Source organism: Acipenser ruthenus, chromosome 11 (assembly GCF_902713425.1).
Source record: "Acipenser ruthenus chromosome 11, fAciRut3.2 maternal haplotype, whole genome shotgun sequence".
NCBI classification, from domain to species: domain Eukaryota; kingdom Metazoa; phylum Chordata; class Actinopteri; order Acipenseriformes; family Acipenseridae; genus Acipenser; species Acipenser ruthenus.
In genome coordinates this window covers 2,976,275-3,003,645 of record NC_081199.1, presented here as the reverse complement: position 1 = coordinate 3,003,645, position 27,371 = coordinate 2,976,275, and the positions used below count along the sequence as shown (strand labels likewise).

The following is a 27,371-nucleotide window of genomic DNA, read 5'->3' as shown; positions in this document are numbered from 1 at the left end:
ATACGATATACAGTAAAGTAAATGTGTGTGTTCTGCGTGTTATATAAGTTATTAAAGTGTGAAATCGCTGATTGTTATTTTTATTTCAAATTGAGCTTCAATAGTTTTCGTTTCTATCTGGATTGTGTTGTTGGAAACCATGTTAAACTGACCCGGTTGATTCGGCAGATTTCAGAGGCAGAACAAATTCATTAGACAATCCTCTTACACCCAGACAAGCTTAGCAATGTATTGCAGTATACTGTATATCTGGACAGGTGGACAATACACGGGACCACGAGGACGCGGAAAACACAAGAAAAGCGAAGGCAGCGACCGGTGTGCCCACTTCAGATATCCCATCCCTACGCCTCCGAATCACATGAGGTCGATACAGAATCAATAAGGAACAATTAGTTACTATTTAACGCTTCAGATTCTGGAATGGTTTTGTAGATTGGTAAATATGGAGTGGTTTATTGTTGTGTTGTGTGTGTGTGTTTATTTACCGGTGTAATAAGAGGATCTCATTGCTTGGCTATCCATGTAATAGGTATTAGTACCGCTGAGTCGGCTGATTGTCTGCACCGTGGAAAGTGATGCCGCGTCACGTGTTCCCGAGTGCCGACTCTCACACGGTTAATAAGACGCATTGAGGGAAGAAAGGCGGTTCATGAGATAACTGGTCGCTCATTAAAACACTTGAGATCAGTCTATGTACATGCTTGCAACCCGTTATCATGAAACCTCTTTCATGAACAGGAACACACTTTGTTCATTTTAATCCTCCTGTTTGTTTTTTGTCCTTGCTAATTAAAAAGCACCTGCCACCCCCCTGAACAAAAGGAGCCGGATCCTGCCAGTAAAGCAGTGGTAAGATTGGTGTGTGTTCGACCTGGCGCTGAATCGAGCTCAGTCAGGAAAGGGTTACTTGGAGCTGAGGAAGCCGACTATAAAGAAAAGACAACGGGCTTGCCACGGCACATCAAAGCGCCATTAACCACGATTGAAGAACCAGCTTTCAGCGGCATTGTCCAAACTGAACACAATGGGCGACGTTTTCTTTGCTTTGGTGCGATTTTTTTTTTTTTTGAGGTAATAAATATTGTGATTTACGAACCGTATTGCAAAATCATAAAGTGTACTTACCGCTACTTTTGAAAAGTTGCCATAGGCCTATTGCTAAATACACACAGTGATAAAGCATTTTGTATAGAAAAATGTCAGGAATAAGGCACAATAGCCAAGGAGGATGGGGAGTGACGGGGTAATGTAACACTGAAATAATGTTGTAAGAACAAAACAACCCTAATCCCCTTCAGAGAGAGAGAGAGAGAGAGGGGGAGAGAGAGAGAGAGAGAGAGAGAGAGGGAGAGATGGGTGAGAGACGTATGATCAAGATTGTGTTAACAGGTTACAACTAAAATAACTAAACTATATATACAGTATATATACACACACACACACACGCTGTATTGAATTCACTCTGGGACCCTAACACTGTATTCTCATGTGGCGGTGCTTTACTTTGGGGGTCTTTGTATGTTATTAATTTACACACATCAGGACATATAAAAGGACAAAATACAGGATCACAAAGTAACAAAAAGGGTTCGTTCACTGTGGCAAGGTGGTCGACTATCCCAGTAACAGCTATAGGTTTATTTCTATAATTCAGTGGGAGTATAGATAACACATGCCCGTTGATATCAATCAATTCCATCATAAATGTTTATTATTATTATTATTATTATTATTATTATTATTATTATTATTATTATTATTATTTGTTTGTCAACAAAAAGTTTGTTTGTCAACAAAAGTGACAATTCGTGCATGTATCTGCTTCCTGGTAGTGTTACAGTGACCCCGTTAATAAAGAACAGCGATATTTTATGTGTTGATAAATTCACAAGCGCACGATATTAACATGGAGTTGTGCGTGTGTGTGTGTTTGTGCGAGAGCTCCATTCATCTCGGAGGAAGTTTACACCGTCCGGAGGCGGTCAGACTGGCTGTGCTGCTGCTGCAGGGCCGGTCCCGCTAGCTCGCTCGGCTCGGCCTCTTTCCTCGTCTCAGGTGGAGGGGGAGAGGTGGAGTCTCAGGGCTTTTTGTGGTGCGGTGCTGGCCCCTCCCTCCCTGCCCTCGCTGCTCCCGGCTCCGGGTTAGTTAGGAGGAGGGGAACAGACACATGCCCATCTGGCCCGCCCCCCCTCTCAGTGCTCTCTCTTTCCCCAGTGAATCCACCGCTACATTCACTGGGCCCTTGGCAGGGAAATAGAGGTACGAATGGAGACAGAAGGGAGCCAGACTAGCCTGTCCTCTCCGGATTCCCCTCACGACCCCTGGTAAAAAATTAAATGAAATAGAAAAACCTACTTCTCTATGTATGTGGAATCCGCATTCAGCGGGATCTTTAATATTCTTCAGCAAGCGAACGTGTCCTTTTTAATGCGATGCGTGTTGTTTCGCACGGTGGAGCGAGATCTGATTTATTGCATTTCAGCTTTATTTGCATGATTAAGCTTCTGGGGTTTATTTTTTTCGTATTTTTTTTTTCTTACAAATGGATCTAACGGCCCAAGTTACTTTTTTTGTGGACCTCCCGTTGCCAACATGGCCGATTCAGTTGCATCTTTGTGAATTAAAAACATATTTTAATTGTATTTCTTTCTCTTTTTTTCTCCCTCCTCTCCTTTCTTGTTTAGCAAAATGTTTATCGGGGGTTTGAGTTGGCAGACCACGCAAGGTGAGCGACCCTGGCTTGTAACTTTGTGTCGTTGCTCTGTTGTGTTCTGCTGTGCACGAAATGGGAATGTATTCGTTACTCTGGAAAATCGGGGTTCTGTAGGGGAGAGAAATACTTTAGCGGTATATTTGGGGGGTTATAATTTTAGGAAACATGTTTTCAATTACAGGGATGATGATAGTAATAATAATAAATAAACATGTACTTTCAGACCAAAATAAAATCAGTTGTTTTTTTATGTAAAGTTATTTACGGGAACTTTTTAAATAATAGATAACTTGGCTGGTCTGACGTTATAAGTCTCTCGTGCAATAAAAAGAGCATTTTTCAGTTGAGGAAAACTTTCTCAAAACTGAGACAGACACACGCTAGAACAGTGATTTCTTTGTGTTGTTGTTGCTGCTGTAATTTCGTTTTTCCCCCGCGACGAAAGGGAAATGCTGGCTTTAGAAGCTTTATATAAGTAAAGTAAACACATGCGTGCAGAAATAGGATTAGCCTCGGCCCCGCGATTGAAACCGTGCTTTTCCACGCTTTCTTGTGTTGTAGAGGGACTCAAGGAATATTTCAGCAAATTCGGAGACGTGAAGGAGTGCATGGTCATGAGAGATCCAGTTACAAAGCGATCAAGGTAAGACATTGGAGAGACCAACTGTAATCTGACACGCCGCATAGCATGCGTTTATCCATTTAAATATCAACCTTTCTTTATAATTAAAAGAATATATATATATATATATATATATATATATATATATCTATTTATTTTATGTTTGTTATTATATTTCAGGGGGTTCGGATTCGTTACTTTCGTAGATCAAACTGGCGTAGATAAAGTTCTGGCACAACCAAGACACGAACTGGATTCTAAAACTGTAAGTTAATATACATATAGAATGTGTGTGTGTGTGAATTTCCGATCGGAAGTGATGTCAGATATATATCTTTATTATTGTTATTTATTTATGAAGCAACTAAGGTGTTTAGAGATTTGGAGTGAGGGGGGGGGGGGGGGGGGGTCCTGAATTAAAAGTTACCTTGTTGTTGATCTCAAATGTACACATGTTGCAGCTCCGGAGGCCACTCTGCATACGGGGGGGGGCTGTTTGTGTTCGAGAAGTTCACAAAGTATCCAGCTGCTTCAATAATGCAAACTCTCTCTCTCTTTCTCTCAAAGCTTCCACCCCCTTTTTAATTGTGTGTTTTTATGAGTTTGTTCAGAGAGAAAATAAAAGCGTTCTCGCTTGGTGTCCATTGCCATGGCAACAAGAGGACCGGCGAAGGGGAACTTCTTAAAAAAGGCAGGATGTACAAAAGAAACTTATTTTTTTATTTTTAAAGGGGCCGAGCCTTTTACACTGGGCTCTTTTGAAAACAGCACAGGAGCCCCCTTTGAAAGACGGTACGAAACTGGGTTTGCAAACATCAACTCCATTGGCAGGCTCGAATATGTGCCACGAACTTAATATAATCAATAGACGCAATATCAATGCTGTGGACAGGGAGGCTGAGGCCCTCCTCCAAGCCATTGTGCAATGACAATGCATGCTTTCTGTATCTCTATGGAAATGACTTACAAAAGGCAGCCCTGGGGGATATAGGGAGGGAGTGCTGACGGGCACTTCTAATACATTCAGAGAAGGGCTTCAGATTTATTTGAGGTGCCACCACCTCTGTAAATGCAGCTTTACTTTTTAAAAAAAAAATTAAGTGTGCTTGTGTGAGAGAGAGAGAGAGAGTAAAGAATGTAGCACCAGCTGCACAAGTATAGGAAAGTATGTAGAAAGTTTGCTACTGCATCGAAAACCACTGATGTTTGTTCATTTATTCCTTTTAGAAGAAAAAAAAATAATCAAACTGCTTCCCCCACCAAGTGCTCTGAAGTTGGGCTTGCTGTCATCTTACGTGTCAATAAATACGGAGGTTTTGGCAGCAGTAACTAAAACCAAACCAAGAAATATATACTGAAATAACAAGGGAACAAACGCTGCTTTAGGAATATTTCCTTCTGCTGCGATATCATTCAAGCTTGCATGTGTTCTGCTAGTTGGTTGCTAAATAATATTTCCTCTCACAAGCGTTTCAAAGTACTGTCTTCAAAGTCCAGGTATGGCTGCTGAGGGACACACACTTGTAAAGCACTAGTATTTCCTAAATGTAACCAGGACTACAGCAATAGAAGGGATCTTGCAAACTGGCTGTCAGCCTAGTTTTGATCTTGTTGGAGGATCTTTTAACTGGATGTCTTTACTGTGCTTTGCAAGGGTAAGACTCTCTGGGGGGGGGGGGTGGGGAAGCAGGTTCTTAATTCAGACGGAAATAGCACAGCGCTATTTCTATCTAGGCAAGTGCGATATTGGATTAAAACAACAACGATGGGAGGCCAGTGTAATATTGTCTCGCCAGTTTGTGGTATTGATTATTTCTTTCGTATTTATTTTTAACTGGGATTCTGTTTGGGCAGTTTGCTGTGGTGCCAGGGTTCTGTTTCCACAAGCGCAAGCTTTGAAACGTGCTTCTGATTTGTGTTCCCATGGAGGAGCAGATCCCAGTTTCCATGTGCAGTTTGTTCTGCAGTCTGCGTGATTACCCAGTAGGCTGATCGCACTGACAGGGAGCTCTGGGACCCGGTGCTCTGGTCCCCTGGGCGTGGTGTTTTATCCCCCAATCCTGGCTGGATCCCCTTGCCTCCAGGCTGGATGTCAGTCTGCCTTGGCCCACGTTCTGCACTTGCGTCACGGATTGTCCTGAGAGCCTGACAGGGGTCCTCCAAGTGGATGCTCCCATTGCTGGACCTTGGCTTGCGGGCTCTAGATTATAGAGGCTTTTAGATGCTTTAATGAGGTGGGTAGTTTGCATAATTGTCTCCAGGCCAGAAGATTACAGACTCAAACCCTTCTTATAGAAAAACCTGTTAGTATCCATGTGCTGTCAACAGCCAGTTAGGTGCATGTGTCTAGTGGTTAGAGCAGAGAGACTGGGAGGCAGTGTAGCTTAATGATTAGAGCTGAGGGACTGGGAGGCAGTGTGGCTTAGTGGTTAGAGCTGAGAGACTTGGAGGCAGTGTGGCCCAGTGGTTAGCGCTGAGGGACTGGGAGGCAGTGTAGCTTAATGATTAGAGCTGAGGGACTGGGAGGCAGTGTGGCTCGGTGGTTAGAGCTGAGAGACTGGGAGGCAGTGTGGCATAGTGATTAGAGCTGAGGGACTGGGAGGCAGTGTAAATCCAATGTTTTGACCTCTGTGTTTAGTTGCTTGTCGGCTGTGTGCGGAAGTGATGAGGTCGTGATGGGATAAGTGAAGAGGGAAATCCTCAAAGCTGATAAAGTGGTAGTTTGTCATTCGTGTGAATTTCCGTGGTTGTGTGCTGAGCAGAGTCTGAGCGGTGCTGCAGCCACAGGGGTGTGAACAGGAGCTCCTCGGGCTGTGAACTCTCTGGAGAGGAGCATCGGAAATCGAGTGTGAAGAATCAATCCAAGAATAAAAACACCAAGAACCCCCATTTACTGGTTATAAAACCTGAGGTCACAAAACATTAACACGGTTATTCTAGTGTGTTACAAGTTATTTAAAGACTTGTTTGTATTAATAAAATAAGGTTTAATATTCCAAAGTGCTCAAGACTATTTAAGAAACCAACATGAAAATGTCTTTGAAAGTAAAGGCGTTTCATAAAGGAATATGTTTTAGTCCTGATATATATTTGAATGATGTGATTAGTGGGAATCCTGTGTGACTCTTGACCCCAGTGTGACGCCTCTTTCTTTGGAGGATGGATTGTCGGGCTGGTTTCCCACGAGCCTCGTCCAGCTGGGCAGCACAGCTCTCCCCCGTTAACCAGAGACACAAAGAGCCAGTCCACAGGGGTCCCGTCCCGGGTCACTCCAGCCTGCGCCAGTGCAGGGGAGGGGAGGGGAGGGGAGGGGGCTAATAGGACTGGGTTAGGTAAGGGAAAGGGGCAATTGTGACCCCCTGTAAGGAGCTGTTCTACCCCTGCGGGGTCTGGCTGTGTGAATATTGGAAGTGAACAGTACTCATTGATGCAGTGTGATAGTGAGCTGATCACTGTTGAAACCTGATTCATATCGGGCTGTCCATCAAATGCTTATCATGCAACTGGCCTAATCTGAGCATGAAGGCTGCAGGTAAATCTGCTGATGGTGTTTATGGAGGATTAAACCCAAGCCTGTGCTCTACAGCTACGGCTGAAGGTTTAGCGTCACCCTAGAATGAACACGTTTCCCTTCATAAAGTCGAATGAAACCTGCTGAATAATGTTACGTTAACATAACACAGCTCCCCAGTAATGTTGTTGAAGCTGACACCCTGGGATCCTTCAAGAAGCTGCTTGAAGAGATTCTGGGATCAATAAGCTACTAACAACCAAACAAGCAAGATAGGCCGAATGGCCTCCTCTCGTTAGTAAACTTTCTTATGTTCTTATATTGAATTACATGCCGCTTTGTAGTTTTCCACATACTTCACGAAAAAGTGACGCATTCAGAAATGTGACGTTTGAAAATCTAACATGAAATACTGTACTGCTATTACGGCTTCCTTCCGGTAGACTCCAGTGATAGCGTTTTGTAGTTTCTTTGATTACACAGTGTTAAGTAAAAGATCTGAATTCTGTTCATGTAGTTTGTATGTTTTTTTTGGGTCTCAGTCTTGAGATTGTAGGTGATGTTAATCTCAGAGCTGTACAGTTGGAATCTGCCCGTGTCTGCAGATGCTGACTGCAGGTTAAAGGACGTGGGGACCGTCAGCCTTTGATGCTCCACAGAACAGAAACACATTTCCTTTCAGTAAACATGGGTCTGCACACCATCGCCTGCCTGGAACAACTTATCACCTCCCCCCCGAGCAACAGAGGCTCTTCTGTGTTTAATGACTCAAGCCTGCTTTGCAATTGTTCTGTCTGTTTTAATTGGGTTTAAACCTGATTGGTCTTTTGTTCTGAGACTACTGTGTGGCTGTGGGGCTCCTTCAGTGCTGTGGAATGGCTTGTGTGTGTGTGGGGGGGGGGTTCTAAATGGGGGTCCGTGTCGTTGCTAGTGGAGACACTCTCTGTGGTGGATTGTCTGTACTGGGAAAGCTGGGGGGCTGACCAGTCCTTTAATGTTAGGTCGTTATGTACATGTGTGTGTATAAAGATCTAGAATTTGAAAATTGTTCATTTAAATTGTCCTGCTGTGTCCCAGCCTGCAGTTGTTCCAGGAATCCGATGTTTTAAAAACACATCTGAGATAGACATCTGCTTACAATTTGTCTACTTTGCTTATTTTTTTTTTTCTGGATGAATAATAAGCACACTGAGACAATGGGACAAGCTCAGCAGAATGCAATCTGTATGTTTCTTGCATCTGTCCCTGGTTCTTCCATGAGCTTGCTCTCCTCCGGTCAGGCACTGCCAGTAGAATGCTGTGGCTGTGATCTCCAGCGAGGTTCCGGAGCCGCTGCAGACAGATTCTTTTGAATGGTGCTCTTTCAGGGCAGAGCAGACAGGATTAACACTGCTGTTTTTAGAAAGGCTGTTTGTGTAACCGTCAGGAATGCATCAGGGCTGCTCTTCACTTCCGGGTCACCAATAGGCTCTGGGTGACTTCCGGGTCACAGCAATGTGTGGTTTGCAGGATTCATAGCCGAGATTCAGGACCTGCTGTATTTCTGGGACAGGGAAGTGCAGTCGGCCGAGTGTTAGTGCTGAGGATTTGGAGACCGTATTTTCAAAGCTTTTAATTAACTCCCTTTTTTTTTTTTTTTTTGAGGTAAAATGCGTTTTCATTTTATAAAACCAGAACCAAACCGCTATGTTATCGATCTGAAGTCTTCCTGAGCAGACTTCTTGTGATTCTGTTTTTAATTCCGTGACACCAACATGATTTGTTTCTTGTTTAAAAAGCGAAGTAACAAACGGAGGAAACGCTTTGACGGTGCGGCCCGTAATACCTGGATGTGTTATTTGATCTGAAATGGTGGCCATTTAAACCTGGCATGGCACAGATAGCTACACACAGGACCCGCTGTGCCCAATGTGTGCTCTTTGTTTTCCTTCACGCACTATACAATTAAAACTTGAAACAAGTAACAAAAAAACTACACAATTAAAACAAAAAACCCTTGTAGAGCGTATTTTCTCAACAGCTCTCACACTAAGTATGTTCCCTTTCCGATCTGTGCCAGGCCAGACAAACCAGTCAATAGGGAGAGAGCAGCCAAACCCGGGCAGAGAGAGAGGACCCATTGTTTGTTTGAGAAAGTCTCCAGTTTGTATAATCGCTCGTGTTAATGAGGTCTCCGTGCGAATGAGCTGAATTCTCTCAGCCTGGTCTTGCATCAATGTGATTAGTGCAGAGGGCTCTTCATTCAATACGACAGAGGCAACTCCGAACTGGCTGTGTGAGAGCCAGCATGTTTAATACAGGAGAGGGAACTTGTGCTGGCAGGTCTGCTAGTCAGCCAGTTGAAAAAGGAATACATAAATTAACTAAATAATAAGGATTGAACAGCAGCAGGAAGCAGTGCTGTGTTTGTTTTTCCACAAACTTCCTAACTGCTCTTTGGGAGTTTGGGTCTGGAGACATGCACATCACTAACGCTGCGATGATAGCGCAGTGTATTTGAGGACGGGTGCAGGAGCCTGTACTTCAGCAACAGCCTGTCCTGCGCATCCCTCTGCTTGTTGCCTTGAGAGAATATAATCTCTGAAACGGGCTCCAGCGTGGCAGGCTTGCTCATGATCAATATCCTCCGCAGAACAGACAGACAGCGGGCGGCTCAGCCCAGCGTGTCACTGCTGAACCCGAGGGGTAGATGAAATCAATAGGAAAGTGTGGCAATGCTATGAAGTGCAGGCTGGGCTCGCGCTCCTGCGTGCGTCTGTGTCGGAGCACAGCTGCTTGTGACAGTTAGAGCGGGGGGGCGGGGGGGCGGGGGGGGGGGGGGGTCAGGCGCTCTGCAGCTAGAACTTCCTGTTGCCTCCTAATTATCACAGTCTCTTGGTTTGTAGTCACCAGTTACGTTGCCTGAGCTTGTATCCCAATCTGTGTAGCGGTATATAGAGTAGATCACGTTTGTGTCAATGCCGCAACGTGACAAGTATACAGCACCATCCAGTTACACAACCAAGTAAGTGCAGAAATCACAGCAGTATAACCAGTGGTAGCCCTCCTATTACACAGCAGTGTAACCAGCGAGGGGGGCTGGAGGTGTGGTAGCCCTCCTATTACACAGCAGTGTACCCAGTGAGGGTGGGGGCTGGAGGTGTGGTAGCCCTCCTATTACACAGCAGTGTAACCAGCGAGGGGGGGCTGGAGGTGTGGCAGCCCTCCTATTACACAGCAGTGTAACCAGCGAGCATTTCCACGCTGAAATCCGATAGAAGATGACATGGAATTCAAAGCGATTTACGATCCTGAACACGTTTTGAACGGTTGTGTAAAAGTACGCCTTGGCTCTGCTTTCCATCAAGGGGATCTGTTAGTGGCTCGCCTCTGCTTGTTGTAACCTTGCATTTAAACCGAGAGCAGGACATGACTGGATTACTCAAGGGACCTCAGTTCAGGGAAAGGAAGAGCCTGCTTTTAAAGTGTGAGTGCGGTGGGGGTGTGGGGGTGTGGGGTGTTGCCCCCCCCCTGATCCATGGTTGCGTTGGTTCTGGGTTGTGTGTGGAGAGCGCAGGGTTAATTGTCATCTTCTGTTTTCTCACAGATTGACCCAAAAGTCGCGTTCCCCCGTCGAGCACAGCCCAAGGTAAGTCGATCCTTTTCACTTCTTTCATTCTTTCAGAGAAAACAAACTCCTCGGGTTTCTCTGCCCCACCCTGGGCAGTAAACAATAGATCATACCGAGGGCTTGGGTTACGAGGCGGAGCTGCCCCTTTAAGAGAGTCCAGATGTGCCGTGAAGCTCCGCCCACTGCGCATGCTGAGGGTCACCTGATACAGGCCACCTGAAAGAGGCTTTTAAAGGTGTATAGTTCTTTTGTTGCTGAATAAACCTGCACTGCTGCTCGTCCTCAATATATATGTAGGAGGGCGGGAATTCTATTCGGAGCTGTTTTATTAAACAAAGCGAAATAAATGTTCGAGGTGGGTGCTGTAGGACAGCTTCCTGCTGTTTAGAATGGCTCCAAACTTGTTGAGGTCAGAGGTCAGAACACCTGCTTTTACACAAAAGAAAAGTTCTCATTTCAGAGCTAGCAACAGGATGTAAACCTTTGACCTTCCACAAGTGCCTCAAGAATGAAACCTGGAGCTGGATCTAACCAGCCTCCTCGTACTCAAAACCGTAATAAATTCAGTGACGCGCTGTCCTGGAAGACCTTGAAAAAGACTTCCAGGACACACGTTTGTCATTGAATTTAGTTTAGTGTTCTTTGAGGGAAGGAGAGGCAGGCAGCGGTCCTTCGGAATATGAGAGCTTTACAGCGAAGATGAAGATGTCAAAGGGATAGTGGGAGTTCATTTCAATGTAGCGTCTCCTGAGCTCTCGTAGCAAGAACTGTGTGCTTTTAAGGAACGTTTTTTTTTTTTTTTTTTTCGGTTTGTGTGCAAGTGAGCTGCCATGCTTCCAGTTTGAGGACCCGCGACACAGCAGGTAGTGGCTAATTGGTGTGGGGGAGGGAGGTGTGCGGTAGAAATTGGGTTAATTCAGTTAAGTAATTGGATGACAGAAGGTACTTTAGTGTCAGCGTGGGCTATTTTCCAGAGATTTGCACAGGGGGGGGGGGTCAGTGGAGATTATCCCTGAGCTCAGGCCACATGGCTGCAGGGTAATTGGGACCATGTGTTCTGGCTCGGCGTGGTCGATGAAGGAGCGCGTGCAGTCCAGGGGTACCCCTTTCATTATGGGGTCCCATTCAACAACATTAACTGAATCCATGGATGGAATTCAAGTTACAAAATATTAATGGCATTAAAACTGTTTATTTAGCAGATGCCTTTATCCAAGGTGACTTACAGAGACTCGGGTGTGTGAACTATGCATCAGCTGCAGAGTCGCTTACAATTACGCCTCACCCAAAAGACGGAGCACAAGGAGGTTAAGTGACTTGCTCAGGGTCACACAGTGAGTCAGTGGCTGAGGTGGGATTTGAACCGGGGACCTCCTGGTTACAAGCCCTTTTCTTTAACCACTAGAACACACAGTCTTCTACTGTTACCGATTCTTAAGTGACATTTTTTCAATTCAGATTTTCCCTTCGATATAATTACAATATTGTTTGTCTCCCATCGGTTACTAAATATATAATTAAAATATTGCATATTCGTCTGATTTGTTTGGTTTTGCCAGAGTGCAACATTTGCAAGAGAAGGAGCGTGGCGGTGGAATCATGCAAATGCGGTCCAGTAAAAACCGCTCCGTGAATGGAGGAGCCCCATCTGTTTTTGGACAGTGACCCCCTCCCCTTGCCTTCCCATGCTCCTGTGCATTGTCCTTGGTGGGAGATGTGGTGAAGGTCGTGACCCTGAGCTGAGGGATGATTGAAACTACTGGGGGGAGATTGATGGTCAGAAATGCCTCCCTCCCTCCCATACAGACTGCACAGGTCTCCATGGCATCTGTGCCAAACACTGGCTGTAGTCTGCTCCCTGCTCCCTGTCCAGGCAGGGGTGTGAGACAGGCTGCTCTCTGTGCTTCACTGTGCATGAAGGGAAGGCAGTGTGATCAGAGCTCAGGGGCTGGGAGGGGGAGGGGAGGCGAGGCAGTGTGGTCAGAGCTGAGGGGGAGGGGAGGCAGTGTGATCAGAGCTGAGGGACTGCACTCCTGTCCTCTCTTACCTGTTCTCTTTTTTGTCCCCACAGTTAGTGACCCGGACGAAGAAGATCTTTGTGGGTGGCCTGTCTGTCAACACCACCATCGAGGATGTCAAGCAGTACTTCGATCAGTTTGGCAAGGTGGGTCCCGTCCCATCCCCTCTCCTCATCACCACACCTCCTCTCGGCATGTTCCTGTCCCTGACTCCTCCCCTCTCCTCATCACCGCACCTCCTCTCAGCATGTTCCTGTCCCTGACTCCTCCCCACTCCTCATCACCGCACCTCCTCTCAGCATGTTCCTGTCCCCGACTCCTCCCCTCTCCTCATCACCGCACCTCCTCTCAGCATGTTCCTGTCCCCGACTCCTCCCCTCTCCTCATCACCGCACCTCCTCTCAGCATGTTCCTGTCCCCGACTCCTCCCCTCTCCTCATCACCGCACCTCCTCTCAGCATGTTCCTGTCCCCGACTCCTCCCCTCTCCTCATCACCGCACCTCCTCTCAGCATGTTCCTGTCCCCGACTCCTCCCCTCTCCTCATCACCGCACCTCCTCTCAGCATGTTCCTGTCCCCGACTCCTCCCCTCTCCTCATCACCGCACCTCCTCTCAGCATGTTCCTGTCCCCGACTCCTCCCCTTGAGTGTCCCTTGAGTTTAAGGGAGTTGTTGAAAGCAGCTTAACCACATTTTTTTATTCTCTTCACCTGTCATTTTGAGAAACGTGATGCTTACATTACTCATCTTTGGCATGACTATTTGAAATGCTTTTGGACAGTAATTGACCTGTAATTGTTGTAGAAATTGCATCTAAATCTGATTTGATCGGACTGTGTAAGGATGCTGTGTGGTCCAGTGGTTAAAGAAAAGGGCTTTTAACCAGGAGACTCACACACTGACTCACGGTGAGACGTTGCTGGAAGTGACTCTGCATAGTTCACACAGCCTCGTCTCTGCAAGTCGCCTTGGATAAAGGCTTCTGCTGAATAAAAATAAGGCTTTTCTGCCTGCACTAAGTGTTTGCTGATCTTGGGACTGGTTTAAGTGCTTGGTAGCTGCTGCTGGGTTTGTCTCCCTGGCTCTGCGTAGAAATAAGAGAAAACAAAAAAACAAGCCTGCTGTTGCTGGTCTGTAGGGAAATCAATGGACCTCTTCTAGCTCCCAGACTGCGCTGGCCGGGTAATGGCCTCAGAAGCAAGTAGAGATTGAAGTGTTTTGTAAGTGGAGAGGCTTGTAATAGTTCAGCTCAGGAGTCAGTATGACATTGCCAATGTAATCACTGCCACACTGGGAGCAAGAACTGCTGAGCTCTGCTGAAGCTGTCTAATTGAAGTTGTCAGTTAACCAGGCCAGTTTCACTAAGTTTTTTTCTGTCTGCTCAGTATAGTTGGAAAGTGTTGCACCTTGCATTCTCGGAACGCTTTGAAAGATCACACTGCCCCCCTCTCAGCCCCTCTGTCTATAAGATCACACTGCCTCCCTCTCAGTCCCTCTGTCTGTAAGATCACACTGCCTCCCTCTCAGCCCCTCTGTCTGTCTATAAGATCACACTACCTCCCTCTCAGCCCCTCTGTAAGATCACACTGCTTCCCTCTCAGCCCCTCTGTCTGTCTAAGATCACACTACCTCCCTCTCAGCCCCTCTGTAAGATCACACTGCCTCCCTCTCAGCCCCTCTGTCTGTCTGTAAGATCACACTGCCTCCCTCTCAGCCCCTCTGTCTATCTGTAAGATCACACTGCCTCCCTCTCAGCCCCTCTGTCTATAAGATCACACTGCCTCCCTCTCAGCCCCTCTGTCTGTCTATAAGATCACACTGCCTCCCTCTTAACTATTAGGTCACAAATCCATCTACACTGCTGCCCTTTGTTTTTTTTTGACCTGTTCGTTTGTTTAAGGGAGGCGAGACCCTGGTTTGAGATTGCTGGTCTGTAGATAACTAAAAAGAAATGTGGAGTTTTTTTTGTTATTTTTTGAAGATGGGGAGAGGATTATCAGAGCTTGAACTAATCTGATCCAACAGCTGTGATGGGGCCTCCCTCCTTCAAGCTGCGGTTGCCATGGCTACGTGGCCTAGCAGAGCTGTCCCAGGCAGGTTCCTTTGTTCGAGCCTAATTCAGCTCTGGCAGGCTATAGCCGTCCGAATGGAGAGGAGAGGGAGAGAGAGGGAGAATGCCACAGCGCTCGGCAGGGGAGCATTCACACGAACAACAAAAAGAGTTAACGGTCAGCGCCGGAATGGCTGCCACTCAGACTTAGCGCTGGAGTGTTTGAAAACGTTCTGTTTCCATTGGCTGCCTGGCTGCTGCACAACAGCCTGCTAATCTCTGACTTGGTTGCTATGGCGCCCGGAACCCTCTGTAGGGCTTGTGACTAAGCACTGCTTGTTAGGGCAGGAATCCTCTCTGGTCTTTATATATATATATATCTGTATGTATGTATGTGTGTGTGTGTGTGTGTGTGTGTGTGTATATATAATCTGTATGTATCGCTTGCTTTATCGCAAAACTTTTTCGAAGTTATCTTAACACTGGCCACCCAGTTTGAGGCTGCAGTGAACTCCACAGGGGAGTGTGATATATATATATATATATATATATATATAAAACCTGGAATGGGTGAAACTGCTCTGCAATAGGAGTCTGGTTTTCATCCCTAGTTTGTAATGGTAGTACGTTATAGACAGTTTCTGGAGCAGAGTGACAGTTTCACATCACAAATCATTTATGACATCAATCATACCCTAGTTTGTGTGAGGCTTTGCCGCACTTGTCTGTGACGGTGCAGCTAAATTCATGTCTTGTTTGAAGTTTTTGAGCACTTTGGAAGGATGTGGCTTCATATCATAGGCCAGTGGTGCTGCAAGGCTTTGTAGAACTGATATGCAGTAATAGTACATGCTCAGAACTATTCTGGAATGTGAACAGATGAAAACTTCCGCTTTAATTGGAAACAGGTACAGGCTCATAGATGGGATCTGACAGCGCACCAGGTGCAAGATTTTCCTCCAGGTGTCGCTGATAGAGGAGGGGCAGGGAAGCTGGGACTGTGAGAGCTGGGCCCAGGGAGGCAGGAGGGAGGGAGGGAGGGAGGGAGGGAGAGAGGCAGGCAGGCAGGCAGGGAGGGAGGAGTGAGAGAGAGGCAGGCAGGCAGGCAGGCAGGCAGGCAGGGAGAAGTGAGAGAGGCAGGCAGGCAGGCAGGCAGGGAGGAGAGAGGCAGGCAGGCAGGCAGGGAGCTGTCTTTTGTCTGGTAGAGTGAATAGCTGTGAGGGCTGCGTCTCTAATCCCTGTTCTAACCGGTCATTCCCCTCCCCATATCAGAGCGCCTCACTGACTCTATTGTCCCTGGGTCAGGTTTCTCTGTGTGATAAAACTGAAGCAGTCAGGAAACTGGGCCACCACCACGTGTCTTAGTGGTCAGTGCTTTGCGCTACAGCCCCTTCTCTGCGTGCTCATGCTGCCCCCCTCTAGATTCTGTGGCAGGGCCTCCCAAACCCCTGCCCCCCCCCCCCCCCAAACAGGTAGAACTCTGCGCTTACCCCCCACCCCCCACCCCCCCTTTCCAGATGTGTCTGGCCTGCTGTGCTGTGAGGGAGATAGCAGGTTTAAAGGCAGCAAGTACAGTCTGGAATGCTGGCTGGGGCTTGTGATGTATGATCCTGCCTGTCTGCCAACTGATCCACACTGCTGCAGAGTGCAGGAGCGGGTGTGTGATCCTGCCTGTCTGCCAACTGATCCACACTGCTGCAGAGTGCAGGAGCGGGTGGGTGATCCTGCCTGTCTGCCAACTGATCCACACTGCTGCAGAGTGCAGGAGTGGGTGGGTGATCCTGCCTGTCTGCCAACTGATCCACACTGCTGCAGAGTGCAGGCGCGGGTGTGTGATCCTGCCTGTCTGCCAACTGATCCACACTGCTGCAGAGTGCAGGAGCGGGTGGGTGTTTCGCTAGCAGGAAAGGGCCCCTGTACTGTTACAGTGTTTCACTGCCTTGAACCTTTGCAAAGCTGGTTGAGTAGCGCTTCAGCCATCTCTTCAGAGCACTTGGAAGGCCAGACTCTCCTTTAGCTGTTCTGGAAGTGCCCATCAGTGCCTGCGAGTGAGCCCTCTGCCACAGAGCTCCGGGTCTTCTAACTGCCGTATCCCTAGGAGGACCTTTCAGAGCCTTCAGGGAGTGCCCTGGGCAGTGACACTGGGGATGGGCTGGTTCACCTTCAGGTAGTGCCCTGGGCAGTGACACTGGGGATGGGCTGGTTCACCTTCAGGTAGTGCCCTGGGCAGAGTGACACTGGGGATGGGCTGGTTCACCTTCAGGTAGTGCCCTGGGCAGAGTGACACTGGGGATGGGCTGGTTCACCTTCAGGTAGTGCCCTGGGCAGAGTGACACTGGGGATGGGCTGGTTCACCTTCAGGTAGTGCCCTGGGCAGTGACACTGGGGATGGGCTGGTTCACCTTCAGGTAGTGCCCTGGGCAGAGTGACACTGGGGATGGGCTGGTTCACCTTCAGGTAGTGCCCTGGGCAGAGTGACACTGGGGATGGGCTGGTTCACCTTCAGGGGGTGCCCTGGGCAGAGTGACACTGGGGATGGGCTGGTTCACCTGCAGGGGGTGCCCTGGGCAGAGTGACATTGGGGATGGGCTGGTTTTACTGAGGGGAAACTGTTCCATACATATTAAACACTCACTAGTAGCTACATTTAGAAATGCCAAAAAACAACTTGATAATAAAGACGTTTTAAAAAAAAAAAACACAAAAAAAAGGCTTCTTTACAGAACCTTTGTAATTGAGTTTCTTGTAGTATTTCTAAATTAAAATTCAGGTGATCTTGCTGGTATTAACTTTCTTTAGAAGTCTGGTTTACTTTTCTGCTTTGAATTTGTATATAAGGGCAGGATCTTTCCCAGAATTCCTCATGGAGATGCAACCTCCCATGTAGCGAGCGGAGGCGGGGTGCAGAGAGAGAGAGAGAGAGAGAGAGAGAGAGAGAGAGAGAGCGGGTTCGAGCCAATCCGAGAGAAGCCTTTTAACTCTTTAAGCGCCTCTCATCTTGAAATAGTGTGGATCACATAGGAGGGCTGGGATACCATTTCCTCCACCTACATCAAAGCACATTCTAAACTGTAAAGAAGTCATTTTTGCTCCAGTGTGTAGCAGTGCAGTGCAGTATTTAGCAGTGTGGTGCAACGTTGTTTGCTGCAGTTCAGGGCTCTGGTTTAGTTTCCTCTAATATTTTGCAGGGCTCTCTGGTGCTTGTGTTGCTGCATTCAGACTGGGAGTCTGTTTCGCACTGCCTTTGTGGCCAGTAGGATAAAGTTCTGTAAAATCAGAATTATAAATTGTGATATTATAGAGATTAAACGTTATGTAAGATCTGGACGACTTCAAACTTCAGTAAAAGTTGCAGGGGGGGCGGGTTCAAAGTATTAAAAAGCAGATCTTACTTGCCAAAAAAATTAAAAGGAGAACAAATTCAGAACTGTTGCCCAGCGAGCTGAGAGAGAGAGTGGACATGCTCTTTGCCAGGATAGAACAAAGAATTGGGGGCTCTTTTGTCCTGCTCCTGTTAGCTCAGAAGCCCCATGCTCTTCAATAGCGCTGGAGAGGAGGGGATAAAGTCTTATGAAAATTCTTTGCTGGGTCCTCATGGCAACGGCAAACTTAGCCGAAAGAAAGTGGAAGGGAATGAAACACAGGGCTTGTCAAAAGCTTATTTATCCCCCGGCTTGTCAAAAGCTTATTTATCCCCCCCCTCCCCCCTCCCCTTTTGAAAACTTCTGTTGAATTGCAATTTACTGGCAGCACTGCGAGTAACTCAGGGAGGGGGTGTTTTGTCTAACTGTGGTTCGGAGGGGGTGTACAGAGAGCCCCCCTCTTTCTCTCTGGCACTGCGGGGACCGAAAGGCTGCCACATTCCTGGTCTTGTGTTTCTGGATCTCTGAAGTAGGGAAAGAACTGCTCCGATCCTACATGGTTATTCCATTCCAGGTTTGCTGGGTTACATTACATTGTGACACGGCTGGGACTGAGACCTGGGCTGGAGTAGTCCTTGTCTAAAAGCTCTTAAAGTTTCAGTACCATTAAAGTTTTCCTTTGCCGTAGTACGCTGTCTTCTGTAGGGCAGAGGCTAGGAGACACTTCTTTAGACAGAGTGGGGTGAGATTACTTCGCAGTGCTGTTAACACTGAATCACAGGGATACTTTAAGACCTGAGTTTTGAAATCAGTCAGGCACTAGGGCTAGCACTGACCTCCTCTCGTTAATACATTTACTTCTGTTCTCATGTTTCATAAACTTGCTTTGCTTCTTTTTCTTTCCAGCACTCCTAGTGAAATAAGCATTTGCTTGCTTGCGAGTTTCTCAAGTAAATGATGCACCAGTTCTGTGCTCTATTATAGTGCAAGTCTCCCCTTTAACTGAAGCCTGGCGGTGGTGCTCTAGTTACTGTCCCAGCACACGCTCAGGTGACCCTACTTTTTATTAGGAGTGTACTGATTCATTGTGCATCGCTGAAGCGTGATGCTTTCTTTGCGTGATCGTATTGTAATACAGGTATGTATCGTTTGCATTGGGATACAAAAGCACCACAGCACAGATCATTGCAGTTCAGCAGACGGTTCTTGAACGCTGGTGTGAAAACATACACCAGTCATACCCTCCCCTTCATTTGAATGGAATCCTGTCTCGTGAAAGCCATCGCGCTCCGCATGTGGGGATACGTAGCGCTCTGTTAGTGTGTATCGTTCTGGCCCTGCCTGCCTGTAGTGCCTGAATCCTCTTCGCTTCCTCTCCTCAGGTGGATGATGCCATGCTGATGTTCGACAAGACCACCAACAGACACAGAGGTGGGTCTCCTGTCCCTGTCTGCGTCCTCGCTTTGTTGTGTTCGGTTTTTACAGCCGGGACAAGGAATTTAAGCAAAGTAAACGGTTTGAGCCCCCGTCCGCTTTTAAAAACAAGGACGTTTCTAAACAGGCAGAGACTTGTGCACACAGTAACTCCAGTCCCGGGGATACCCAGGGGAGGGGGTTCGGTGTGAGTCTTGGTTTCCCCAGGCTGGCTGTCTGCAGTGCTGTATGTTTTTTTGGAAGGGACATGGATCAGGAATACTTGCTGAAGTGACCAGACGGAATGAGGCTGGACTAATTAGCCCTCCTGGTTAATCAGAGCTTAGAGAGTAAACCTGTTTGCTCAGCCCAGCTGACAGATCGATTGTGACGGGGAGCAGCTCAACGCTAAATCCTCCCTGGAGTGCGGAGTCAGGGGTTTCCATCCTGGAGTTCACAGGCCAGAGATCTCTGTGCGAACCGGGAGGAGGGAGCTGAATAACCAAGGGGGTACTGGGGGGCAGAGGGACTAGGGTGCAGAGTGGTCTAGAGGTTAGAGCTGTGGGACTAGGATGCAGAGTGGTCTAGAGGTTAGAGCTGTGGGACTAGGATGCAGAGTGGTCTAGAGGTTAGAGCTGTGGGACTAGGATGCAGTGTGGTCTAGAGGTTAGAGCTGTGGGACTAGGATGCAGAGTGGTCTAGAGGTTAGAGCTGTGGGACTAGGATGCAGAGTGGTCTAGTGGCAGTGTGGTACTTACTTTTCACATTTCTTTTCTGTTTTGGATTGTAGGTTTTGGGTTTGTGACGTTTGAAAACGAAGACGTTGTAGAGAAAGTGTGCGAGATTCACTTCCACGAAATCAACAACAAGATGGTGAGTTTAAGCCCCCCGGAGGAGCGAGGGATAGGGATGAGCCATCGAGGACCCAATCGCAGCAGGGCAGGGATAGGACATGTGGGGTGTCTTGTTAATGGGTGGGGTGCCTCATGGATGGGTTTTGGAGAGATCGGGGCGGGGGGGGTCATGATTAGGGGCGTGTCTCATTGCTGAGTGTCTTTGTTGCAGGTGGAGTGCAAGAAGGCGCAGCCGAAGGAAGTGATGTCACCGACTGGCTCTGCCAGGGGGCGGTCCCGAGTGATGCCGTACGGGATGGACGCGTTCATGCTGGGAATCGGCATGCTGGGTAAGACAGCGGGAATAAGAGATTGCTATTCATGAGCGAAATACCCTTTAAGAGAAACCAGGAGGAGGCTGTGACACAGAGCGAGACCTGTGAATACTGCAGAGCCTCATTATTGAGTTAGTTTGGGTCTCTGGGAGTTTGCTTTAAGCAGCAGCCTCGCACCAAGGCAACGGATTGCTCTGGGAGCAGCAGCACAGAGTGGCTGTCCTCTGGGGCCCTTGTGTCTAATTCCCTGGATTAGGGTCACATGCTATCCTGGGCTGGAGGGATCAGTGCTGGGCTGGGATTGGCTAAGGAGCCCTCAGCCCTGGCTGCTCTAAACACAGCAGGTACAGAGCTACCCAGCAGGACACTTAGACACACTCCCCCTGCTGGCTGCACTGGGAGTAGAGTTACTAGACACTGCTCCAGTAAAAAATCTTCTGGAGCAAAGTCGAGCGACAGTGTCCCTGCCATCTCCTAGTTTCAGCTTCTCCAACGCCATCTGCTGGCTTGAATTTCTGTCTCCCCTTTGTTATAATGCTGCATTGCTGTGATGCCATCATCTGATCTTTTCATTACAGTAGCACTCGGTTGCACCGAAGCAGTTAATTATACATGAAAAAAAAAAACAATAACGTCTTATTGTGTTAAATAAAGTGTCATAACATTTGTAATACTGTGTGATGTTGCAGATTTTATAGTTGGTGTGTTGATGATCTGTGTCTTTGTAGGTTACCCAGGGTTCCAAGCTGCTACCTATGCCAGTCGCGGCTACACTGGCCTCACTCCCGGCTACACCTACCAGTTTCCCGGTGAGTAATCTCCACAGCTCCCACTCACCGCTCCTTAAAGCACATGAATGAATGAATGAATGAATGAATGAATGAATGAATGAATGGAAGAGATTTGTAGATATTTGGGATACTTTCAAAGCTGCCAGCCTGCAAAGCAGGATTACCTACCTACTGTAGCGGTCATTTTTCACATTGTCGCTTGAGCAGCCAATGTAACAGGTTTGCCTGTAAATAGCTAGCAATCAGACTGATCCATCATTGGTATTTCACAATGAACCTACCCAGCAGTTACAGTCACTTCCAGTAGATGGGTGTGTCACTTCACACCACATCTGTGTGCATTGTGCTGAGTGCAGACGTGTTGTATGTAAGTAGTGTCTTCAGGCCAGCCCAGCTCCTCACACACACCTCCGCTCACACACACAGGCAGCGCTGCTTCTCGTTGGTTTGTTTAAGATGGAGTTTGTGCTGTGAAGGCTGTTTCCTGGTGTCCATTGGCTGCTTGTAAATTTCATGGATTTGATGGTAGTTGTAGGTCTTTGAAACCCACGCAGTCAAACCTGGCAGTGGAGAGAGAGCTGGGCACTCTCTTAAATGCAGGGCTTGTTGCGCTGCCATCGTGATCACACAGCAGTGTCGTGATGGGTAGCGCAGCGCTGCCTCCTGCTGTACCGGGACCTGCCTTGTAAAGGAATAAGGCTTACAGCTCGTCGCCTTGACAGGCGCCAGGCAGGCAGATCGGGGGTCTAGTCCTCCTTGCTGATGCTCTTGCTATTTAGAACTCTGTGTTTCAATTGATTGTCTTTTTAAACCCTAAACCCCAAACCCCAGTGCCGGAGCTACCTGCAGGTTTGCTTGTGTATTGAGAGATCCAGTAACCCTACTGCCCCCCTTCCCACTCCTTTCTCTCTCTCTCTCCTCTCTCTCTCTCTCTCTCTCTCTCTCTCTCTCTCTCTCTCCCCCTCCCTGCATTTTAAAGAATTCTCTACATTTCTATTCTAGAATTCCATTTAGAGAGGACCCCCCTCCTGACTTCACCCCACCCCTCTGAGATGACAGGTTAGTTCAATCTCCTGGAATTTACAAGCAGCATGCTTACCAGTCCTCCTCTTTGCCTTGGTGTTCAGGGGGAGAGGGTGGGAGAGAAGGGCTTTAAAATAGAATTGCAAGTCAGGAGTCACTCACCGTGCAAGTGCAGCTAGATATCGAATCTGCAAATCGCTCTGTTGGCCCGTGCTGCACCATTCAGACGTTCAGGTGTTTGCCTTCTGACTTGCTGACTGTAGAAAGTTATGAATATTGCTTGTGGGTTGTCAATATGTTTTGATATTGGGATGAATTTGCACAGAAGGTCACAGAAAAAATCCTCAAACTGCAATATCCTTTTAAACATAAAACTTTGCATATTAAAGTTCTGTGATGTGTACTGGTAGCAGAATTCCTCTCTGCTTTATAAACGCTGCATGCATTTCATGTGTTGAGCAGTGAACTCGCTCCTCTAACTCACAGTAATGAGTGGTTGTATTGTTTTTGGGTCAGATGGAAGCGATTCTGTTTATTCAGCACCAGCTCCAATGGACAGTACCACACTGAATCCTAGGTACAGGTTAACTCGTAGTGTCTGTGTATAATATTACTGCTAGCTACGAGTACAATCATAGTATCTGCTTTTCCCCTGTAGCTGTCGGCACTTAGTGAGAAAAGTGATTAGCGTGTTTACCAGTGAGGCTTGCGGCACCACACTGCCACCTAGCCACTGCAAGAGTGGCACACATGGTTTAAAGGGCTATGCAGAAAAGGCCAAATGATGTAACTGCTGTAAAAACCTTGTGATTGTTTTTGTCCAATGTAATTGCCTCTGCACTTCTGAACACACGTACAGTATATTGTGGCCGGATTCCCCTCGGAGATTAAATTTAAGAAGCAGCGCTGTGACAAGCCTGTGGCTCCTCTCGTGTCTGGCAAACCAACACAGCCACGGTAAACGTGCGCAGCAAGTGCTGTGAATGAAACTGTACGAGGTGTGCCTACTTACTGGGACAATCACAAAGCAATGACATTATAACGAACTAACTCAAGACAGAAATTGCATGCTTAGACGTTCTAAAACAGTATTTCCACTTCTAGTGAGCAGAACCTCGTGTACTAAACATGTAATCTTTAGATTAACCAAGCAAAGCCCTTGCTGCACTTGGGCTGCAGCGGCGCTGGCTGTGTCAGGGTCTGCTGGAGGAGCAGTGGGGGCAGTGAAGCTGCTCAGCTCTGCAGGAAGTGCATCGTGTTGTGTAGCAGGCTGCACGCCGGCAGCGAGCCGCTCTCTCATGCCTCTTCTCATTGGCTTGTTTCCCAGCAATCCCCCTGACGGCGTATGGACCAATGGCAGCGGCAGCTGCAGCGGCTGCAGTGGTGAGAGGTGCAGGTAGGGGGCGCTGTTTTGTTCTCTCTCCAGGTATGTAGAAGTTGTATTATTCCTCATAACGCGTGTCATGTAGGGCGAAATGTCAGTCAAATCTCTGTGATGTAAGGGTGCTGTGTTTTTTATTTTTGTATTTGTTTTATTTAGCATGATATCACAAAGGTGAATTGACTTTTTTTTTTTTACACAATGATCATTTGAGTGGTAACCCTTTTAGGGTAGTGATTTTAAGAGTAGCACACGCATTCACATTTCAAATGTATGTATTTAACCAGGATAGAACCCTTGATTTTTAATAAGGTATTGTGAAGAGGTTGAAAGAGCCCAGTGCAAGTACCTGGCTGGCACTGCAGAGTCCCAGCTTTCACTGTGTTAGCTCAGTAGAGCCAGCGCTGTTCCTGCACTGGGACTGCAGTGTGTTTGGCTCTCCATTCGGTCTGTAGCATTCCTGTTGTGTGTTGCTGGCAGTGTCTCACTCTTCCTCCCTCCTCTCCCTCTCGCAGGCTCCGCCCAGACTCGCACTGGGGGCTTCCTTGGCACCAGCAGCCCCGGCCCCATGGCTGAACTGTACGCCGCAGCCAATCAGGACTCTGGAGTGGGCAGTTACATCAGCGCTGCCAGTCCCGCCCCCAGCACTGGGTTTGGGCACAGCCTGGGGGTCAGTGCCATTTTGTATTCATTTTATTTAGGCAGCCCATCTATCTTTTAGATATTTAAATTAACCTTAATTTTTTTTTTCTTTGCAGGGTCAACTGATTGCCACAGCTTTCACAAATGGCTACCACTGAAGAGAGCGGGGCCAGGTGCGGACTGGTTTCCTATATTGAACCTGTTTGGCTTTGTAATGCCCAGTACATTCAGAAGAGTAGAGAACTCAGCACTGTGTACTTTGCTGAGCATACTGGCTCTCAGATCCCCAGTATTACATCCTGTTTTCTGCCAGTGTATAACCCCATTGAAAAGTCCATTGATTTCTTCATCAAAAAGTAAATAAATAAAGAAATCCCGCAATGCATGTGTGTGGTGGGCTGGAAGAAACAGTTGAATCCGGTTGTTATTGCCGTGTGGCGGGTTCTGTCCTGTCCCTTGCTGGTGAGGTGAGAGGAGGTTAAAAGCTGAGCCCGGCTGTCTTGCATTGTGGTGAAGACGCTGGCTTGCGCTGCGTGGGGTCGCTGTTTCATGCCCAGCCTCCACCCACAAGTATTCATTGCTTTCTTTCTTTTTTTTCAGGCTTCCTGTCTGCCAGTAAGAAGACGGGGTTAAAGTTACTGTGGACCAATGAATTTCTTTTTTATTGTCGCGTTCCTACAAAGCTGCACACTGATTAGGCTGCAGTAGCTCTAACTGACCCCGACTTCTGACTCCGCCCACCGACTGAAGAGCATTCTCCTCCCGTTCCTGTACTAACATCACTTCCTCTCCACCTCTTGTATTTATTTTCGCAGCGGTAGTATTTTTAAGCTTTTGTTGTCAGTTTGTTCGTTGTTGCTTTTTGGAAGTAGGTAGTGCTTTCTTTAAAACAAACAAAAAAAAATGTTTTGTGATTTGTTAGAAACTTGCTAAGGATTGTTTTGTTTTATTTTTTTTTTCATTTTGTTTAAGATTTTTCAGTTTTTTTTTTGTTTTGGGTTAATAATTTAATTATTTTGTCCAGAAGTAACAAAAGCATTTTCACGATCACCAAACTCCAAGGAGAGAGGGGAGAGAGAGAGTAAAAAAGGGTTATTATTATTATAATTATAATTATTATTATTTTTTTTTTTTTTTAATAAGTTTATTGGATATTTCTTTCTTTTGTAAATTTCAGGATTTAAAAAAAAAATGCATCAAATATTGAAACATCACCGTTGAACAAAAAAAATGTATATTTTGGTAGTTTTGAAAACACTATGATAATCAAGAAAGTATTTTTCCAAAATTGGTGAAGTTTTTTTTTCTGTAAAATATTGTAAATAATTCAAGCTGAATTTGTATTGGCTGGCTGCAGAGTTGCTGTTGTATACGGTAGAGTTTGAAAATCGAGGGGCAGGTCTGAGCTGTAGGACAGGCCTGTGCAGTAGCAGTTCTAGACTAGATCATTTTAACAGATTGCCAGTACTTCCTGTTTGTTTGTTTGTTTGTTTTCTTGTTACGAAGTTACTGTATTTTCTATTTTATTTTTAAAAGACCTCTGACTAAAGTGAAGGACAAACTGAAGCAAGGTGTTGTGAGAACAGTTACCTGAGCAGTTGGTCTAGCTGCCAGCCGGAGGTACCCACAGGCTCTGTGTCAGGCTGGCCCAGCAAGGCCAGAAACCTTAATTCTACCTCGTTTCCATGAGCACAGATTGACGGCTAGTCTGAGCTGCTCCGGCTTCTCCCGCAGTGCTCCTGAGCCCATTCATAGTCTCCCTGGGTTGAGTGAAAACTCTGTTTTCATGCAGTAAGAGTTTGACGGATGTTGGCGGTGCTTTCCCAGCAGGCCTTGCGGCTAAGGTGACATTCATTTGTTTACGAAAGCGAAAGGATGGACGGTATTGCTTTTCTTCCTGCTCGGACTGGCAGCCAACGTGGGTTACCATGGAAACACGGTATCAGGGGCAACAGGCTTTTGAACCCGGGTTGATTGGTGCATGGAAACGAGGTATTGGATTCAGAGAAGAGATGCTGGTCGCTATAGAAACCACTGGGCGTCTCGGCTTGTCTGTGTTCTTTGATAAATTTCAGCTCTTGTAATATTTGTCAGGGAAGGCTGTGGCCTTTTAAAACTGTGTAAACTTGAGAGCCAAACCAATCCGAAACTATATTTAAGACTGACATTCAGAAATTTGAATCGGCTGTACAAGCACATACATGGATACATGCAAAAAACCACAAATAACCAGGTAGCACTATTGATTGGTACGTAATCAGTCATGAAGACAAATGTACAGCCCTGTTCAATTGTATGAACAGAACGGATATCTACTGAACGGTTTTGGGTACTGTCTTTCATAGCACTGCAAACTAGCATGGATTTTAAATGCTGTGATTGGTTGAGTTGAGCTCCCCCGGAGGCTTCTGGGGGATGTAGTTTGGGATGAAGGTCTTGAGGCTGGCTTCCTGTCTGTTGGTAAACAAGAGCCTCCATCCCTGCACAGTTTAGGGGGTGGGGAGGTAACTGGTTAAGGGATAGAACTACCTCAGTCTGAAAGAACTGACGAGCATTGGGGAGTTGAAACCCTGGGAAAGACTACCAGGAGACACTGACACTGTAGTTCTTTAACAGAAGCAATACATTATTTTATCTGAAAGAAATAAGTGGCATTCAAGGAAAGCATTCTCAGATTTTATTTAAAAAAAAAAAAAAAGTAAAAATGAAGCTGTTATTTTTGTTCCTAAAGGGTGGGGGTACATAACAAGACGCCCCCTGCTGTGTGCTCTGTAATTGCCAGGGACAGGGGTGCGTAGCTGGTGGGGTTTTATCACCTGTTTGTATTTTTTAAGCCAGTACGACATTTTACAATCTGACAAACTTCTTCAACAAAACTGTAACCCATTTTGTGTTTTTTTTTTTTGTTTTGTTTTGTTTTTTGTTCTGAGATTTCATTTTAAAATTCCTAATAAATTATTTTAAAACATTCCATTGAATTTTTTTGGCTTGTTTTGCTTTATTTGTTTATTATTTTGTCGTCTTACTCCATTTTTAATGACGTTGACTCTGCTAGCTCCTAAAT

The 27,371-nt window shown here is 46.7% G+C and overlaps 1 protein-coding gene across 6 annotated transcripts; it reads left to right on the top strand.

The window, feature by feature from the left end:
- The first annotated feature begins 2,136 nt into the window (after positions 1 to 2,136).
- On the top strand, positions 2,137 to 27,285 carry LOC117426655 (RNA-binding protein Musashi homolog 1). Of its 6 annotated transcripts, none has more exons than XR_009330493.1 (15): positions 2,139 to 2,327; positions 2,688 to 2,728; positions 3,278 to 3,359; positions 3,519 to 3,603; positions 10,436 to 10,477; positions 12,531 to 12,623; positions 19,272 to 19,320; positions 20,093 to 20,175; positions 20,368 to 20,485; positions 21,199 to 21,279; positions 22,264 to 22,320; positions 22,801 to 22,861; positions 23,612 to 23,680; positions 24,181 to 24,335; positions 24,424 to 24,480. XR_009330493.1 is itself a non-coding variant. In XM_059032881.1 (15 exons), exons 1-14 carry the CDS (start codon positions 2,269 to 2,271, stop codon positions 24,463 to 24,465), a joined length of 1,086 nt encoding a protein of 361 aa, XP_058888864.1. In that variant the 5' UTR covers positions 2,139 to 2,268; the 3' UTR covers positions 24,466 to 24,480; positions 24,908 to 27,285. The 6 variants fall into 6 exon arrangements, 5 of the variants coding, with proteins under 5 accessions (XP_058888866.1, XP_058888868.1, XP_058888864.1 ...); XM_059032881.1 differs by lacking the exon at positions 22,801 to 22,861 and adding an exon at positions 24,908 to 27,285 and having other exon boundaries at positions 23,612 to 23,710; XM_059032882.1 differs by lacking the exon at positions 22,801 to 22,861 and adding an exon at positions 24,908 to 27,285 and having other exon boundaries at positions 2,144 to 2,327.
- The last annotated feature ends 86 nt before the right edge of the window (positions 27,286 to 27,371 follow it).